This window comes from Haplochromis burtoni, unplaced genomic scaffold (assembly GCF_018398535.1).
Source record: "Haplochromis burtoni strain Fernald_Lab_line unplaced genomic scaffold, NCSU_Asbu1 Contig_187, whole genome shotgun sequence".
NCBI lineage: Eukaryota > Metazoa > Chordata > Actinopteri > Cichliformes > Cichlidae > Haplochromis > Haplochromis burtoni.
The window spans coordinates 44,774-65,294 of NW_024582548.1; the positions used below are offsets into that span (position 1 = coordinate 44,774).

At 39.8% G+C, this 20,521-nt stretch overlaps 1 protein-coding gene across 1 annotated transcript in view; it reads left to right on the plus strand.

Annotated features, from left to right (window-relative positions):
- The first annotated feature begins 8,883 nt into the window (after positions 1-8,883).
- Positions 8,884-20,521, plus strand: part of LOC102293694 (ras-specific guanine nucleotide-releasing factor 1) — a 29,997-nt gene continuing 18,359 nt past the window's right edge. The window contains exons 1-4 of the mRNA XM_005934531.3: positions 8,884-9,740; positions 15,005-15,111; positions 17,821-17,968; positions 18,730-18,822. Coding sequence (XP_005934593.1) covers positions 9,465-9,740; positions 15,005-15,111; positions 17,821-17,968; positions 18,730-18,822 — 624 coding nt within the window. The 5' untranslated portion in view covers positions 8,884-9,464. The remainder of the gene's footprint in view (positions 9,741-15,004; positions 15,112-17,820; positions 17,969-18,729; positions 18,823-20,521) is intronic.

Sequence of the window (20,521 nt, forward strand, 5' to 3'; positions counted from 1 at the left end):
TAATTTTTTTTCTCCCATGTCCCCTGCGGGGCTCCGTAGTGTTTCCCCTCACCTATTAAAAAAAACATACAAATCTGGTCTCTTTCTAAATGCTCTACTAACCATTGCAAGTTGGTGTACTCTGTTTACTGTTGCAGTAATTTTTCTAAAGCCAAAAATGACGAGCTAAAACACAAGAAAACTCTCACTGTACAACCAAATACATTCAGTTGTGTATTCCCCCCCCAAAGGTTCTAACAAGTGCTAATTCTGTTTTACTCAATGAAACAGAATATTTGTTTATTATCTTGAACATTTTTTGTTGATTAAGTCACCTCCAATTAGGGATATAATATAATCTATATTTTGTACCTGTCTATTAATATTGTAGCGTCCTGTGTATGCACCCAGAACGTTTATGTGAAAAGAAAATTTTCATATGACTGTATGCACTCCTGTAAAATCTCGTGTGAATCATGGGGTTTACTTAATTTTTCACATGACTGTAGGTTTGCTGTAGGTAAGTATTATGCACACTCTACTGTGTTGTGTTCTTATTTGATAATATCATTTCATTTACAGTTTTATTTTCTGGTGGTGCTTCAATTACCTCTCAGTTGTGTAGTTGTGGAATTAATCACAAGTGATTACAAGCTCCAGAATTAAGCTTGCCACTTGTCATGGAAGGATAAAGCTCCATAGGCGCCCATGTTAAAATGTCCAACTTTACTTTAAAAAATATGTTTGCAGCCTGGTACAATGAACAATTTTGACCTTTGTGGATTGTTTCCCGTTCTGGCAACTCTGTGGAGAGTGAACATTTTTAATATTCATTCACCACATACTTGAGTTGAGGGTAGGTACTTTGATTGACAGGTGTCAATACGCAGCAGTTGTAACACACTGGTGTCTCCTAGGCCTCCCCTGGCTAACTGAAAGTATTGAACTTGACCAACTACCTGTTGGTCTCTTTCTAATGTAATTATCTGAATAATATGACTTGATTGTTCTGACTATTCAAGAGGTTTGTGCTTCAGTTTTGGTAAGCAAATGTTTAATGAGTTAGTTACTTAGTACTAATTAGCACAGGTGTGTTTATCCTTTAGTTCCATGTAGAGTACAGATGCAGATGACCAAGATTGTTAGTGTTAGCTAAAAAGCTAGCTTAGCACTCCATAGCACTTAGCACTCTGATCCATATGTGTTAGCTACTAGCTCTAGAAAAACAACATGCTAGGCCAACTTTTTGGTGGTTTTGTCACAATTTGATGCTGTGTGGCAGGCAGGAAGTAGGACCCAAATGCAGGACTAATGAGATGCAGAGGGATGAACTGAGGAAGGCAGCTTTATTGCGTTGAGAAAACATTCCATAAAAAAAATAAAAAAATAAAAAAAATAGAGAAAACCAAACCTTGAACATGAAACTAGAAAACAAGGTAACAGGAAACAGTAGATTAAGAACAAAGAAAACCTGCAGCACAGCAAAAACAGCACTGAGAGGGTGTGGTACAACACAACAAAGGGAAAGGGAAAACACAGGGCTTAAATACACAAGGGAGTAATGCGGGAATGGGAAACAGGAGGGAAACACAGCTGGGACTAATTAGACATAATGAGAAAAGGGGAAGCAAAACTAGTTACACTTACACAGGACATGGGACCATCAAAGTAAAACAGAAAACACAAGACAGTAACAAAGATGCAGACTAGACACTGAGAAAAAGAGACACGACTGCCTGAGGAGACAGAGGGAAGATGGAGCACGGATCACAGCAACAGAAACCAAGAGACTAGAAATGATAAATAATGAATTCAAAGTCTATATAATAATTCAAAATACAAAACACTGGGTCAGCGACCTAGGACCATGACAGGTTTACAGTGATTTGTATAAGAAGCACTTATATGTGGCAAGGTTATAATTCAAAAAAGGAGCTTATTAATCATTTTTATAAACGACCTCTGTCATATACAAATAGTTACTATAATATAAGAATTCCGATGGCAGTTAATTAGGAACTTTGATGTGTTTTGGAGCAGAAGGACATTAAGCAGCTAGATATTTTGACCCGAACGGACACGTGTGCTGAACTGAATAAGCAGCCACTTCCACATGCTGTTATGCATCACCGTGCTTCAGTGCCCTGCACTTGACCTTGTGCTCTCACTCTGTGTTTTACACACTGTTGGAACTGTGGAGCTTAAATGCCATGTCTCTAAGTATCTTCTTAACTGGTTAACTAACAAACACGGTCTTCACAAGAAAGCATTGAAACTCTGGAAAAAAATGTTCTACCACATATTTTATCTGGTCCAAAATATAATCAGCTAAAGATGTTTCAACGCTGACTATATTTTAATAATGAGCACATTCCTTCATGAGTCAGAATCCTCCATCCCACTGCCAGGACTATGTGTTTGTGCATTTATGTGGGTGATGGTGGATGGTGTCTGGAAGGGCAAGTGCACAAATGCGTGCATGTTCAGTAGCACACGAGAGCCCTATGCATGTGTCCTTGCAGCAACGTGCCATGGCAGATGCTGCCTCAAGCCGCAGCAGTGTCTCAAGTGATGATCTGTCTGTTGACCTTCAGTAACATTTGAGGATGTGGAAGCTTTCTTGTCAAGGACGGTGCACTCTTCGGGCTGATTGCCTTTCATTAATATGCCTCACCTTCAGATGTGCTATATGGCATTTGCATGACATTAGCATTTATCTTTGGGCCAGCCATTCTGCGCTGCAGCATGCGGAGCTTCTGTGAATGACACCTGTTAGACTGAGACCCAGATGCCTTTCTGGCAGGGTCACACTGTGCAGGTTTGCAGAGGGTGGATGAGGGTGGAAGAGAGAAGACAGACCATACTGAGGGCTGTCTTTTAGGACTGGTTGTTTTTGACATTTGTTAAAAGATAAAATTATTAAGGTTTGGTTTGTTTCTTCCTGGTTTGGCTCTATTTTCTAGGATTTCAGATTTAAATGATCTTGGTTTACCTGCACCAAGCAAAGATGTTTTCTTTTATTTGTCTGTCTGTCTGTCTGTCTGTCTGTTTGTTTGTTTGTTTGTTTGTTTACACCACATTGGGCTTTATGCTATCAGCTGTGCTGACAGTGTTTCAGAGCTGCGCAGTATTTTCAGGTGTCTGTCTGCTGGTCAGAAAGTCTCAGTCCAAGTTTCTGTCAGTTAAAACCTTGTGGGCAAAATGACAGATCCAAATATTCAGATTTGCTCTTTGTTTCAAATTATTCTTGTTCTGAGTCACATCTTTGTCCCATTTCTGTGAAGTCTTTTCTCAGTACTGTTACGCAGTGTGGCATCAGACATCATGACTCATTGTGTAAAACAGTTGAGCAAAAAAGAAAGGTAACATTAACTTTGGGGTGTAACAAAATTCCTTAAGCTTATTCTTTTTCTTTTTCTTTTTTTTGCACTGAAGAAAAAAAGATGCTCTTGTATGTGTTCATTAACTAATTAACCTCAAACTACAATGCTCAAGAACCAACAGAAAATGTAAACAATAACAATGAGATGAATTCTCTAAAAAATGACATATTTCCTGTTTTTGTAGGTGGTTGTTTGTTTCTGTCTGAGCTCATTCTCTCTGTTAGTCTGAGTGCTGTTCGGCTTGAGGATGGTGCAGCCAGGTGGTGACCCTGCATGCAGTATCTGGCACACAGCAGAGCACGTAGAGATGGAGCCAGATCCCAGAGTCAGAGACCTGCCGACACCGACCAATCTGCCACCAAAGAGGCAACAGTGTCACTGATACAAACACTGTGGAAGGTGAAGGCAAACCTTTGATGTAGTGTCAGAAGAATGGCATATAACGCAAATGTCTTCAATTTACCCTAAAAAGTGTAAAATGATCATTTTCTGTGGCGTTATTTTACTGATTAAGAAAACAAATGGTCAGTAGAACTCACAGCTATGTTTAATAGTTAAAGTCAAAGCATTTCCACATGCACAGTGAAAAGACATCTCAAATGATTGGGACTAAACAAGTGTGTAGTCTTAAGAAAATCACTTATCAGGGAGGCTAATCAGAAAAAGAGGTTTCAGTTTGCTAGGGAGCGTAATGATCGGACTCTGGATCAATGGATAAATTCGGAAAGAGTCATCTGGTCTGATAAGTCTTGTTTTTCACTGTTCCATGGTGATGGGTGCATTAGAGTAAGAAGAGAGGTGGGTGAAGTGATGCACCCATCATCCCTAGTGCCTACAAGCCTATAAAAACAGTGTTATGATCTGGGCTTTGGTCAAGGTTGAGCAACTTTATGTGCCCAAAAAAATTAGGTCAGTTGCCTACCTCAAAATACTGACTACCCAGGTTTTTCCATCAATGGATTTCTTTCCTTCCCTGATGGCACAGGTATGTTCCAAGATAACAATGTCAGGATTCAGAGGGCTTGAATGGTGAAGTAGTGGTTCAGGGAGCTTGAGCCAAGGTTTGACTCTGACTGGAAATAAACATTGTGAGATTGCACAAGCTTACTGAAACATCATGGTGAACACAAGCTGCTATCAAAGTTCATATTGAGTAACTATTTTTATATATAATAACAGTATAATTGATTCTTCTTATAACTCACCATATTTCAAACCCTGACAATTAAACACAAAAAACGGTAGTTCCTAGATTTAACTGCCTCATTTCATTCTTATGGCAGAACAGCCCTTTTGAAGTTACCATTGTAACCTCACAACAAAAATATCCTCGTTCTGAGCCTGGTCAGAGCCTTTTACGTTCAGTACGCTTGTCTTTTCCCCCCACCTTTCAAAAATGTGCTAGGGTAATTCTCCCGTCACTGTACACGTTAACCACCACAATAAATCTGGAAAAAGTGTTTTCCTACTTGGATCAACCAAAGGTCTTAATCAATCTAATTATTGGTGCATCACAATTAAATATGGCTTTGCATTATCCATCCATTCTTTTCCGCTTATCCAATTTAGCTTCATGACGGGAGCTGGAGCATATCCCAGTTACTGTAGGGCAAGGCCTGCTGAAAGGTTATTTCAATTTAGAATCACCAGTTAACCCAACCCAACTAAGCGCATGTCTTTGGACTGTGGGAGGAAGTCTGAGTACCCAGAGAGAAACCAAGCAGACATGGGGAGGACATGCAAACTTCACACAGAAAGGCCCACCACCTGGCCTTTCCTTATATACATTATCTCACAAAAGTAAGTGCACCCCTCATATTTTTGTAAATATTTTACTATATCTTTTCATGGGACAACATTAAAGATATGACACTTTGATACAATGTAAAGTAGTCAGTGTACAGATTGCATAACAGTGTAAATTTGCTGTCACCTGAAAATAACTCAACATACAGTCATTAATGTCTAAATTGCCGGAAACAAAAGTGAGTACACCCCCCAAGTGAAAATGTCCAAACTGTGCCCAAAATGTCAATATTTTGTGTGGTCACCATGTTTTTTTCCAACACTGCCTTAACTCTGTTGGGCATGGAGTTCACTAGAGCTTCACAGGGTGACACTGCAATCCTTTCCCACTTCTCCATGATGATATCATGGAGCTGGTGGATGTTGGAGACCTTGCGCTCCTCCACCTTCCATTTGAGGATGCCCCGCAGATGCTCAATAGGGTTTAAGTCTGCAGACATGCTTGGCCAGTCAAGTACCTTTACCCTCAGTTTATTTAGCAAGGCACTGGTCTTTTTGGAGGTGTGTTTGGGGTTGTTGTCATGTTGGAATACTGTCCTGTGGCCCAGTTCCTATAGGGAGGGGATCATACTCTGCTTGAGTATGTCACAGTACATGTTGGCATTCAGGTTCCCTCAATTAACTGTAGCTCCCCTGCACTCATGCAGCCACAAACAATGACATCCCACCACCATGCTTGACTGTAGGCAAGACACACTTGTCTTGGTACTCCTCACCTGGTTGCCGCCACGCACCCTAACACCATCTGTCCTGTTAGTCTGCCCTATGTTCTTGACCACTGTGCTGCAGCTCAGTTTCAGGGTGTTGGCATTATACTTATAGCCTAGGGCCATCCTTATGTAGAGCAATACTTCTTTTTTTCAGATCCTCAGAGAATTCTTTTCCATGATGTGCCATGGGAAACCTCCAGTGACCAGTATGAGAGAGGGTGAGAGCAATAACAGCAAATTCAAACCACCTGTTCCGTATTTGCACCTCAGACCTTGTAACACTAACAAGTCACATGACATGAGGAAGGGAAAATGGCTAATTGGGCACAATTTGGACATTTTCACTTAGGGGTGTACTCCCTTTTGTTGCCAGCTGTTTAGTGAGTAATGGCTGTGTGTTGAGTTATTTAGAGGTGACAGCAAATTTACACAGTTGTAGAAGCTTTACACTGACTACTTTACATTGTATCAAAGTGTCATATATTCAATGTTGTCCCATGAAAAGATATAAAAAATATTTACAAAAATGTGAGGGGTGTACTCACTTTTGTGAGATACTCATACTGTATATAAAATGTATTGGTTACATAAAAAGGCTAAACCAGTTATACAAAATTGAGAAAATCCTGCATAACCTTTGAGAAAGACCTACAGTGGACATTCAGTCAGTAACAGAATAAAGGATGTCGTGCAAGTGGCACATTTATCCCACCGCAAAACCAGCAAAAACAATAGGATGCTGGTGGAGACAAAAATAGAGCTTAAACAAGGGAAGGTACAGAAGTTAGGTGAACAGAATCACAACAACTAAACTGCTAATATTGGTCTGTCAAATGCTTGATTCTATCGCCCGCTCCCCCTTAAAAAAATTCCTCAAAGGGCTTATTTATATATCAGAGTTATACAATTCTCAGTTTTTCTGCACCAGTGACCAAAAAAGACATAATCATGCTCCTGTTTCATTACCTGCACTTTTCATTAACCCCATTTTTATCCCATCTCTGATAATGAACACATCTGACTTGTCTTTTTCACCATCAACCCAGAAACCCAGAAACAATATCTCAAAAAATCCTGTTGCACAATATGTCTCCACCTGTGGATGTCTCCTTTTCGAAAAATGCTTTTCGACTGGATAGAGTTGGTCTGAATCCCATTTAAGACTTTAACTCATCACCTCAGTCTTTCTAGTGTTTTACATTCCCTTTCCATTTTAACCCATCTATTATCAGAAGTGATAAAAATAATCTTTACTATCAGTCCCAGTCGTGGAGGAGAATCACCACCTCATTACCACTCCTGTCTGAGAGGCTGATTATGGGACGGAAGAAGCTCTGCAACAGAGCTGAGCCTGGGGCGTCCTAGCAGGCTTAGTCTGCTAATGGCTGCATGGGGTTGAATTGCAGCTCATCTCATTCCTTACTACTGGATCTCTCTCTTTCCACATTGCTGCCAATCTTCACTGCACCTGTTACCAAAAAGATAAAGAAATGAAATGCTTGAGAAAAGTGGAGTGTCCTCTTTCCTGTTCAATAAAAACAGCAGCAACAAGAGCAGCAGAATCTCACTCAATTATCCCCTGTTACCTCCCTGGATCCTTTTAATGATCGCACATAGACACTGCACTGTGATCCCACTGTCAGACACCCTGTGATGAAATAAACCATTGTGTGTGTCCTCGCCCCAAAATGCTAATCCAGGATTAATTATGGGCCAACCCTAATGAGTATCTCCCTCTCGCCCTCTTAGATATGTAAATGCACCAGCAGTGGACAGTGTTGAGAGGCTTTTGTTAACTCAGTGTTTTATAAAAGGGGGCAGAACAGGATGAAGCAAGCCAAGGACAAAGGTTTCATGTTATTTCAAAAGATGGAAAACCCCCCAAAACAAAACAATTTATGTGAATTTGCAGTGATATGGAAAGAGCAGTGCAAGCCCTCAGCAAATCTGGCTTCAATTTTACCTGTGGGAATAAATTCAGGAAGAGCAGAGGCTGTACTGAAATTGTTAAGACACTGGCACATATGATAAGGTTATTGTGAGGCTCTTCACCATCAGCGGCTGCCCGGCTTGCTGACATCGTGGATTCTGAACTTTTTAAACACTTAAGCAGGAAATGTGAATGTGGGCAAAGCCAGAGAAACTGTGCTCTCACAACACTTTCATTTTTTTCTCTTTTCAACTTGGAAGATGGGGAACAGACAGACAGATTCACGTAGCAGTTATAGTTTTCTGTTTTTGTAATAAAAACAATATATAAATTGCTTTCTCTGCCATGCAGTTAGGTAAGTAGCTGGGAAGGTTAGAGCAAAATCAGTATCACTCTTTTCACAGCTTATAACTATTACTTGGAATAAAAGTGCAGTGTATTTTCTTTTAGGGGAAACAGATATGTTCATAAAGTGCAAATCCCTTACACCTGGACTTAAACGCAACACCTGATTGAATATTCCCTGGCACGAGCACTATGCTTATAAACCGTCCGCATCCAGTGGTAGAGGATGAATGAAAATTCTTGTTGCATGCTCTCCTGTGCCTGCATGGGTTTCTGCTATCCAAAGACGTGCTTCTTAAGTTAAACAACAACTCTGCAGCTGTCCATGTGTGTGATTTCTGTCTCATTACATTATCCCTGTGATTGACAGGTGACCTGTCCAGAGTGTGGCCCACCCTTTAACCTATGACAGGTGGATGTCATGGATGTTTAAGCATTCTTACAACTTTTTCCAGACCACTTGCATTGCTCATGTTGTTTAAAACAGCTTTGTTTTCTCGCCTGTGGTTCTGTGCATTCTGTGTTATTAACAGTGCAAGCCAGTCTTCTTTGGAATAATAATAAATATTGCAATATTGCAGTATTACGTTATTGCATTACACTGATTCTACTACGAAAATGCTTTGAATTGGCTAAGCAACTGCATATTCAGCGGGGGATCAAGTGTTCCTTCCGGACTTTCTCGTGCTTGTGAGTTTCAGTGCACACACAGAAAGACGCTCTCACTGCATTGGTCGCGTGTGATATTAGGTGTGTACGTAAACGCGCGTGTGTGCGTGCGTGTTTTCATTCCTGAAAAGCCTCCCGATAAGCTTTGGGATTCTCAACGTGAATCCCGTCTTTCTCCGTCTGTGTTTATCCTCGGAGTTTCTGTCCAAGGCGCTGAAATTTGCAGCTCCGGGGACCGGTCAGGTGACTGCGCGTTCTCCCTGCGAGAGCAGGGTGCTGAGTGTGTGTGTATGTGTGCGCGCGCGCACGCGCTCGGTAGACTGCACGCGGACACTTCAGTCCTCATCATGAGCGATTGCGCTCATGAGGAAGGCTTTTCTGAGAAGGCGTCGGGGCTACGGTAGTAGCCTAGGCTTGCAGCGTGGATAGGTTTTTGCAGCCGAGTGTGTGACTGACTCTTCACGCGCATCGTCTCTTTCTCTTTTCCTTTGGCTGTTGCAAAAATCAGTGCAGCAAGTGTGGATGGCCACACTGGAGTGGGCTGCTGCCCACCAAGTCTGACTGTGTTTCGGAGGTGCTGAGAAGGAGAACATGTAAGAATCCGCAGGCATCCCCGCAGATCCTTTCGGATTCTCAGCCAAAATGCAGAAAGGGATCAGACTCAATGATGGCCACATCACCTATCTGGCTCTTTTGGCGAAGAAAGACGGGACGAGGCGAGGTTGCTTGAGTAAAAAAAGCTCAGACAACACAAAATGGCATTCAAAGTGGTTCGCTTTGTTGCAGAATATGCTTTTTTATTTCGAAAACGACTCGAGCTCACGCCCCTCCGGACTGTACCTGTTGGAGGGATGTGTTTGTGACCGGGCACCGTCACCGAAACCGTCTCTCTCAGCGAAGGAATGCTTAGAGAAGCAGGTAAGATATTGATCGCACGGGGAGCTCCCTTAAGTCTGACTGACACTGTCAAGGCAGTCAGTCTCACTGAACGGATACACAGAGCGGTCCCCTCCTACTGTTTTCCCCCCTTAAAATCCCTTTGATCAGCTGGGCTCTGCGTTACAGCCACATTTATAACAGGAGGTATCGTGTAGACACTTTTCACCAGAAGATATCGCCTATTCATCACGCAAACAATTTCCCAGAGATGCTTTTGCATTACAGTTGACTTGACGTTTTAGAGTTACGTAATGGCGTCATCCTAACCGATTGATTTTCTCGATTATGAACCAAAATAGCCTCACAGCCTTCCTCCGAGGTTAAATGCACGAAAAATACAACGTCAACAGCAAACAAAGTTAGCAGAATTCACGCAAATCTCTGCAAACTTTGCACATTATCTTAGCCTCCTCTTTTCTGTTCATCTGTTGCATCACATTGGGACGCAAGACGCTGTATTTTTAGACACCCCAAATGTTCCGGGAATGCAGCACATATAAGGAGTAAACTTAAACTGCATCCAAACTTTGTAGGTTGCCATCTTGCGGAGGAGAGCTGCCCCTTCCTTGTTGTTTTGACGTATTGATTTAATTCCTTGTCTTGATATTAATAGCATCCTACCTTGGCAACTGTGTCTCCCCGGTTTATAGCGGCTTGGCTCATTTGATAGCTCTCTCATTATCATGGGTTGTTAACGACAGCCATGAATGAAAACCAAACGATGTCCCAGCAATGATTTTCTTTCTCAGTGCATCCCCCTATTCTTTTTTTAATTCCCCTGGCGTTTAGTGCCATGGATTAATATGTGTGAGGGATAAAAACAAAAAAACAGTTTACAGTGGGGGTTTTTATGCCTGAAACACATTCAGAAATAATTTTAGTGAGAGCGTAGTTTCCCATGTTGGAAGTGCTTTGGTGTTTTGAGGCAAACTGGTGCTGTATAAAAATATAAAAATAAAAACGGTGTATAAACGCATTTGAGCCAGAGAAGTGGTCAAGCTGCTGTGAGCTATGACTGCAGTCACCTTCTGAAATCAGCTCTGCCAGCTGCAGTCTCTTCTGCTTTCCCTGCAGCAGAGTGGATGAAGAACTGAAGGTAAAAGTCAAAATGATAGGCCATTTTATTTGTTCAGTAATCATATTCTTTGTTTATGAATAAAACAGATTCTGGATGTGATTTTGAACCAATTACACTGGAAGTCTTAACTTTTGGTCTTGTGGATGTGTTCCACTTTTAATATATTGTATATTTGCACAAAAAAACTTTCCAGGAAGTAGTTTTTGATAGTTTTGAAGATAGTTATTGTGGAGGTGGCGATTTTGGTGTTCAAGGTTAGGAGATAAAAACCTAAAGTGTTAGACGGAAAAAAGTGGAAACCAGTTAACATGTCTGTAAAAAGATTTTTGTTTTTCCAAGTTCAATAAAAATCTATAATAATAAACTGAAGAGGAAGAAAAGGCAAGTGAGGTAAACCTATACTGAACTCTTAAAAGAAAATCTTCACGTCCTAAATATCCAAATCTTAAATTCCATGTGGCTATTTGGTGGCAAATGCTAAGCTTCACTATTAATGTAACCAAAATGTTGCTAAATGATGCCTCAGAGGTCTTCTTTCCTCAGATAACCCTCCCCCAACAATCACAAAAAATAAACAAACAAACAGAGGATCTGATCCAAAACACTGATAAATCAATTATGGAACTGCTTGGTTATATTTGCATGTGTGCCATACAATTTTTCCCATCCACAGTAAAAATCTGTTAAATTATTCACAATCTCTCCAAAAAAAAACATTGTCTGATATTGTGTTAGACTGGGATCACAGCCCTCTGTTGCAATAATTGTATTTTACTGTATAGCCTCTAAGAAGAATAAATAAAGGATGGGAACAGGGTAAATCCATTATCTGTGAAATCCACAGTTTCTGCTCCAAGTACAGCTGTACCCAGTTGGCTGTCCATGGTGCTGAACTCAGCTGTCATACGTTCCTCAAACGCTCTTGCCCTCTGCTGTCTGCTGTCTGCAGGCAGAGGAGCCAGGATTGTAGGGGATACTACGAAGAATATATATATATATATATATATATATATTATATAGTATTTATATATATATTATATAATATATATTATAATAATATTATATATTATTATAGTTATATTATATTGCAATTAATCGTGAGGATGCACAGCTGTGGGAAGAGGGGGTCAGCAAGAAAATTCAATATTGGTCATTTGTTGTTTAAAAGATAGAGACAACTAACCCACTTTTGAGGACTTGTTGTTTGCTTTCGTTTCGTGAACTATTCAACTTTGTTTACTGCTCGCTGTCTGTTCCCTTAAAACCGTATCAGGAGAAGAGAAATGCTCTATTCTAGGGGTGCAATATGTACTGAGTGACATCTCCGATGACAGCTGTTCATGCAGACTGCTCCAGTGAATTTATTTCAACAATGAATTAAATGAATTTGAAAGCCTTCACTTAGCATAACACAGTCTTCTGTTCCACACATGTCCCTTTGCATAATATGTGTCAGGAACATGTTCTTTCAGTTTTTTTCTAACTGGCTTCTTTTCTTAGTTTAGCAAAACTATATACATATAAATTTTGAAAATGTATTCACATAAATACGTGGTCTTCTCTCAGTGTGAACAGCACACTTTGTAGTTTCCAATCAGTCATGTCTTTATGTGTCCACATGTGTAAATCTTGCAGGGCTCATTCTGTGTGCATGCTACTAAGTCTATATTTGCCTCTCGGTGTACTCCTGTATACGCCTGTATTGATCCATAAACTGAGAGACTGCACAGAAAAGGTGAAATGCGGACAGGGAGACTGATCGATTCTCAAGGTGTCTGTTGGCACACAGATTTCTTTTTCACCATCCTCACTCGGGAAAAACATAAAATGACACCTAAGTCAACCAGCAGACTGCAGAGGTGGTCACAGACAATGGTGCTGTACAATCCTGACGTGGAAACTGGTTCATGTAAGGATTACAGCAGATTCCAGATTTCAGTGGTGTGTATGCATGTACTGTATGTCACCGAGTGTGTGTCAGAGCTGCAGGAGAAATGGCCAGGAGAGCACTGGATCTTATCTGTGTGTGACAGGGAGAGGGACAATACAGCGAATAGATGCCAAGCCAACTGCCACCTTGCTGGGCTACAGCGCTTTTTATAGCCCTCACTCCTCAAAAAGGCAGAAGATCTTTCTCTGCCTCCCTCTCCGTCTGGCTCTCTGTTCTCATTGTGTTCTTTGGAGTGTTCTACTTTTTAAATGTTCTTATTCCCCATTTAGAAGGCGAGTTACGTTTAAGCCCACAGTTACTATGGCAACCCCTATTTGCATCTGAAAAAGTACATTTGAAGGGGCCAACAAAATGTGCAACAACATGCTTTGGCATTGTACTCCATTTAGCAAGTACAGCAAATATGGGCTTATAAGAAATGGGAGGTGAGTTTTCTTAGGTAGTGGCGAGTGGAAATGCTGGATGGGCTATATGATTTCCTTTGGTGTTAAGAGTAATCAGCAATGGTGTACCATCAGTCTCTGTGTATACTCACTTCATTGACTTTATGATGTAATCTGAAAATATAGGTCACACATTAAATCATCTATATATAAACAGCATGGCTTTGGCCAGTTTACAGTAATCGTGATAATCCACCTGGCAATATTCAGTGGACAATATCAGTGTGAATTGGCCAATTATATAAACTGAAATAGAATCTGTGGTCCTTGTGACAGAAATGTATACTGTAACGACTAAAGTCGGAGGGTTAAAACATTATTTAACCCTCCAACGTACCCTGTGTATGGGGGCAATACCATCCTGAAGAACACCACTAACATAAGAATAGAAATATTTTATCATAGGAGGAAGGTGCTTATCCTGAGCTAGCCATCGTCCATCCATTCATCCTCACTTTTGACTGTCTATCCAACTTAGGGTTGAGTTGGAGCCTACCACATAAGGTGAAAGGTGGAATACAACCTGGACAGGCTGCCAGTCTATCAAAGGGACACCCAGAACTAGTTCATATTGATTTTGAATAACCTTTCCATCTAAGGGGACCAAGCCATGCCACCAAAAATACTGCTTGCAATGCATAACTGAACCACCCACCAGATCTCTTTGTTTTTGGGGTCAACAGTTTGGTTTTTACTTTAATTCATCACCCATCTAGACTGTGTTTGTGATACTGGCTATTCTTGCTATGATTTATTTATTTGAATAAGTAGCTGAATAAAAACATAAAAAAGAAGTCATTCTGTATTTTTGTGATTAAAACACGCCTTTAACATTAATCTTACATAAATATAACATTGTCTTATTTTCTGTATTCCAGATGGAATTTAGTTGCTTTTTTCACACATTAGTTTAACAAGGACTTACTTACTGGTTGTGCTGTCTCACTTACCAACAGATACTGTATCTTTGGCAAAAAAAAACAACCCTGTAATGACTTGGATTTAAATATAGCCACCTAAAAGGTTTAACACAACAGCTCACAGGATGTGAGAGATGGGAAGCACATTACTGACAAAGGCCCGTTCTGCTGCTCGTCAGAAAATAAGGAACATTACTCTCATTCACAAATGAATTGCTCTTGGCATTTGGGAAGGATAAATGAAAAAAATCCAATATATTGGATTTGTGGGGGTCTATTTACAATGCATCAGTGTTATATAATTTGATGTGTTTCTACTACAAATAGGTTAGCTGTACTAGTAGTGTGGTGACCACCACTCTGGTGATTTGAGGATTTTATCCAGTAAGCCTATTAGAAAACAATTGAACTGCATTCGCCATAATTACCATAACTCAACCCTATGATAATTGGTGAGAGTGTAAAAAAGGGGTGAGGACCCAGGGGTGGATGTGTCGCTAAAATGCAGCCAAACCACTCGAACAAAACAAAACAAAACATGGCGTCAGTCAAGAGGCTTCCGCCAATTCAGAGGTGAGTTGCCAGGTTACAGACAGAAGGCACAAAGGCTTTATAATGAATCTCTCAAGACTTTTCCCTCAGGATCTCTCTCTCTCTCACTCATTCACACATACAGTGCATGTATGCATGTATAAATACACCTTTAAGTAAAATACAGATCAGTGGAAGTGGCTGCTGATTACTAGTGATTAAAGGGTAGCAACATACATTTTATAGCACAATAACAGATATCCTGGTTATTATATGCTGAACAAATATCTGACTCACTCACTATGCTTTTGTTTTCCCAGTATTATTTCACTGTCACGTTCAATCATGACAACCAGAAGGCTTTGGAGCTGCGCACAGAGGACGTCAAGGACTGTGATGAGTGGGTGGCTGCCATCACGCAGGCCAGGTAGCTCTCACACATGACCTTTTACCTACAGCTGTTTAGACAAGGATGTTCTGAGGGGCGGAGATCTTGATGAGAACTGTGCTTGTAACATCTACAGTCAATAAAGATGTGAAAATTTAGGTTGGAACTTATATAGAGAGTGTATAAAAAAAGCATAAAAAGCTGTATCCTTTAAATGGCAAACAGTGGGACACTTCTGTATCTGCAAAATGAATTCAACTTGTAGAGACATCTAGGAAAACATCCCTTTGTTCTTAATCAATTGAAAATGTTTGCACCATAACCACAATTTAGCAAACTAAGATCCCTTTTAGAGTCAGGGTGGATAAAGCATTATATGCTTTAGTGTGAGCTTACCTGACGAAGATGATGAAAAACAGCCAGCTCAAGGATTCACAAAATGAAATCCTTAATGAATGTGCAACATCATTTTGGCTCAGTCAGTCTTTTATACCATCTATAAAGTCAGGTCCACTATAGATTACCATGTAATTCTTGAATTTACAACTTGACAAGTGGAAACTGATAGTGTTTGTACTTGCAAACATAAAAATGGTCAAGTATGTTAACTACTGATATTTGTAAAGTGTACCAGCAGATTGGTTAGGATCCTAAAAACAGTCATTAGTCACGATATTTCCCTGTGTGTACCTGTAAGCTTCATGTGTGTTATTATTATTATTATTATTATTATTATTATTATTATTATTATTATTATTATTATTATTATTATTATTATTATTTTGGCATGTTCAGAGGGTACATAGTAAAGACATAAGAAAGACACATGGCACTAGGAGAGCCTCTGGTTGAAATAACTAGATTTCAACCAGAGGCGGGGTTTCTTGGCCAGGTCTACATTGAAAACAATATTTTTTAATATCAACAGACTTTTTAGTTAAATAAGGGTTAAAAAAATAAAGTAAATAAAATAGAAAGAATCCTGATTTGAAATCCGTGGGAAAACTGACAGTGGTACAAAAATAAGTCCGGTGTTAAAAATTAAAGCAAAAAAAAAATTTGGGCCAAAGTTGGGCAATTTTTCATAACTTTTAAATAAGATTTGACAAAGTTGAAATTACAGCTACTCTACATAATGTTGAAAATAACTGTCCCATCTGCAGCTAATCATCAGCTTTAGTAAGGGCTGTCTAGCTATCAGGTGTAATTCACTGTGATGAATAAATAAATAACAATTTCAGTTAGTGAAAATCATGCTGACTCGAACATGGGCCTGCTTACTACTAATACTGAACATGAAAAACTGTCTCCACTTATCACTAGCTATTAGTAACAAGTGGAAGCTGTTGGTCTGCAAACTTTTTGCATCAAAGATAGGCTTTTAACTTGGAAATCTACAGAAACCAATTTGCATTTGGAGTCAGTCTCAACTAGATTTTGGGGTTTTATTTGCAGGGATTATGGTGTTACCTACATTTTTAACATAGGTTGCTGCTTGGTTTTTATTCTATTAAGTGGGCATAGAATAGATTTTTCTCTGTATATCTGATGGAAAATGCAAGTGCTATGACTCAGTGTGCCACAAACTATCATTTGGACACTTTTGGGTTTGTATTGTTGTATGATTGCTTGTTAATTTATAATGTTAAAACAACACAGCGGTCATACTATAATGAGAGTAACACATGTATGCATGTATGTTACTTATCTCCTTCTAGATGATTGGACCTTTGAATAAACATTTCCTAGGGAACTGTGAGTGCCACTTTACCAGTTTTACTGATAATTTACGACACCAATTTAAAGTATTAAGTAAATCAATAAAAACAAAGTGGTTATTAATATTGATTCTTGATTTATGGAGTCCTCACATGTCTAATGAGTGAAATGGCCACTTATGATGAGGGCACAAAGAAGGCTAATGAAAGCAAAACAATACCATCACTCTAAATGTCAACAGTTTGCAATTCAGTGACAAAAGGTCGACTGATTAGAGTCATTGAAGATTAAATTGATTAGTGCACCATCAAGGCAGCGGCACTTACTGTAACACTGTAATAGCTAGCAAGTAAATAAGACTTGTATTAAGGTATCTCAATTAAATTTTTCAGCCGTTCCTGGCATGTAAATGCCATGGGGCTTGAGTATTTCTGAATTACTCTTTATTTATGGTTAACAATCTGCATTGTTAAAGTTAGTTAAATTTGTGTTTTTCGAATTGTGGCGCAGGCCCCTGAAAGTTTAGTCAAGAGAAAAGAGGGGAAAATATGGAATTTATTTATTTACTTTTGGAGAAAATATAAAAGAGTTTACCAACCTTTATTGCATTAAAACGAGACAAAAACTGTGGTATATGGGACGTTTTAGAGGTTTGCAAGTGGGGCATGTCAGAAAACATCTAAACTGAGTAAGATTTAACTAAAACACCTGCCAAACATTTTTTTTGACAGGACATTTTCAAGGCCAGGTTTGGGCAAGCTGAACATAATTGACTGTATTGAATATAGGCCTTAAATAACATGCACGTGAACAGTTTAATTATTGCTCACACAAAAGCATCCAACAAATGGAGTGCTATCCCATCAAGTATTTAAAGACCTGGTTGTGTAAGTAAATCCTGCACTTTCTGAGGATTTAAGGTCCGTGTTCCAAACATATGCTGATCAGAGGTCTGTCTTTGACTTGATAAAGCTATGGAGAGCCCCTGAAACATGCGTTAATGAGGTCTTTGCGTGTGTGTCTGTATAGTTACAGGAACCTGGCTACAGAGCATGAGACCCTCATGCAGAAGTATCTTCATCTACTCCAAATAGTGGAGACGGAGAAAACGGTTGCCAAGCAACTTCGACAACAGATAGAGGATGGGGAAATCGAGATAGAGCGACTGAAATCAGAGGTAACTTGCCTTGTAATTTCATGCTAGTAACACAGTACCTGTATATGTGTGATGTGTGTTTACTGGATAGCATACAGAGAGAAGCGATCAAAAACAGGCAGGCTGAGAGGATAAAGTGAGAATGTGGTCACAGGACAAAGGTCATGACCCAGATTCCAAACCACAATGTTCTGAGTTCATGATGAGCTTTGTAGCTTGCAGTGCCCCTGGGATGTCCTTGTTAGAGACTCTGTAATGCTGTTGAGTGTTTTGTATCCTAATTATTCAGTCTAAACTAAATCAAATGCACCTCTCTTTAATGTGCTAATGGCTAGCTTCAGCTGAACGAAATGTTTTCAATATGCATGAATCGGCTTTTGTTGCACATGATACTGGAGTCTGTGGCTGAAAAACATGATCTACTATCTCACTTTTCACAGCTAAAGAGTGTTCTAGTAATGGTGTTTGTGTTATTTTGTTTAATTTCAGTCTTTTATCAGAAGTTTTGTATTCACATGCTGTGTATAATGGTAGCAAATGCAACAGATTTGAATGAAATACAAAACTGGTATTTTGATGTGTCTGGTGCAGTTTCTGTGTTTATAATTTCTTTGAGCCAGCTAATGGATAGCTGGACAAAAAGTAATTCAAGAACATGAACTGAGATATTAACAACCATAGTGAAACATATTTCGGAATAAGAGATGATCATGAGTAGAATTTATCTGGCCACATATTATATTCCTCTTACTGAGTCCTGTACTGGTTATGATGAATTTCAGATTGCTGGACTTCTGAAGGACAATGAGAAGATCCAGTCAAATCCAGAGGTGCCCCCCAGTGAGGATGATACAGAGATCAAGAAGATCAAAAAGGTGATCTGTATCAGTATTGCACAGTTTTAAAGGGTAAAGCCTGACTTACCTTTTTTAATCAAGAAAACCTAAATTAATGCAAAGATGCTAAAGGTAAAGCACTGATGATCTTTTCCAGTAGGGATGTTGTTCATTTCTGAAACAGATTTTTGACATCTTTGGGTACCTGCAGTTTTTTTTAAAAAATCCTAATAAATTCAGGGAAGCTCACACTTGATCACGCTAGATCACTGCAGTCATCAGCTTCTTTTGTCCTCAGTTCTACTGAGGAGCTGCCCGATCTGAATTAAGGCTGGAGAGCTTGGAAAGCTTTGAAATGTTAGTTACTGTACAGCTGGAAAAGATGATGACTAATAGTCAGTTGAACATAGTTTGCATAGAAAATGTTGACTTGTCTGGTAATATTTGCTATTTCCTATTTCCTAAGTGGTAGAGAAACCGTGAAACTTGTGATGCAAACTCAAGATGGACATTGTTCACCTTCAAAGTAATAGTTCCATCATGTAATATATGTTGGTTGCATTGTAAGGCATAACTTTTACTTTGAAAATAAATGTTCTGCATTTCTGGTTTACAGTACACTTTTCAGAGTTTCAGCGCCACTTGGTGAACAGATGGGACGTGTTTGTGGGCAAGTTGGCATCTTCCATGTAAACTATGTGTAACTGCACAAATCTGCTAGGAACCAAATCAATCATAAAGATTTATTTGGTGCTCCACTCTGTTTGCGACTGATTTCACCTCCAGCCTCAAGCAAACATTTACTACCCAGTTGGGGAATAAACATTCTACCTCACTTACCAGTCTATAGATGTGAACCAGTGCAATAATTCAATGTGGGCCCCTCCCACCAGCATTCAGCACTGTAAATAATCTGATCTCAAGCCAGCAGAAGTGGACACAGTAGGCTGGTCTGCTAGCTAGTGATGGTAGTTGAAGTGACCATATTGTACATGTACAATGACAATAAAGATCGATTCTATTCTATTCTATTCTCAAGTATTTCTCTCACACAGCTAAGGCTAGCCTAGCAATGTTTAGTAAATTAAGATTATATTTAACTGTTATTATCTGCTGATATTTCTATTTTTTCTTCTTTTTTTCACTCCTCTTACACTTTGAGTGTATGCATACCACTTTCGACAGAAGTGAGTCGAGTCAGGTGGGGTACTCTGAGGGGGGTCAGGTCTCTCCTACTGTCAGTGCAGACTTTGCACATTGCCACTGGCATAGTTCCCTGCCTTTCCTGGTGGAAAGCAACGCCTTTGACTGAGGCATTATTTAATTTGAACTTACCTAATAAATGGACACGTCTAAACTTGCCTTGACTCATGTTTGCTCAGTTTGGGGCAGCACTTACAAGATATAAACTATATATAGATATATATATATCCATCCATTCGCTTCCGCTTATCCTTTTCAGGGTCGCAGGGGGCGCTGGAGCCTATCCCAGCTGTCATAGGGCGAGAGGCAGGGTACACCCTGGACAGGTCGCCAGTCTGTCGCAGGGCTAACACACAGGGACAGACAACCATTTCGCACATTCACACCTAGTGACAATTTGGATTATCCAATTAACCTATCCCCACAAGCTGCATGTCTTTGGACGGTGGGAGGAAGCCGGAGTACCCGGAGAGAACCCACGCAAACACAGGGAGAACATGCAAACTCCACACAGAAAGACCCCGGCCTGATGGTG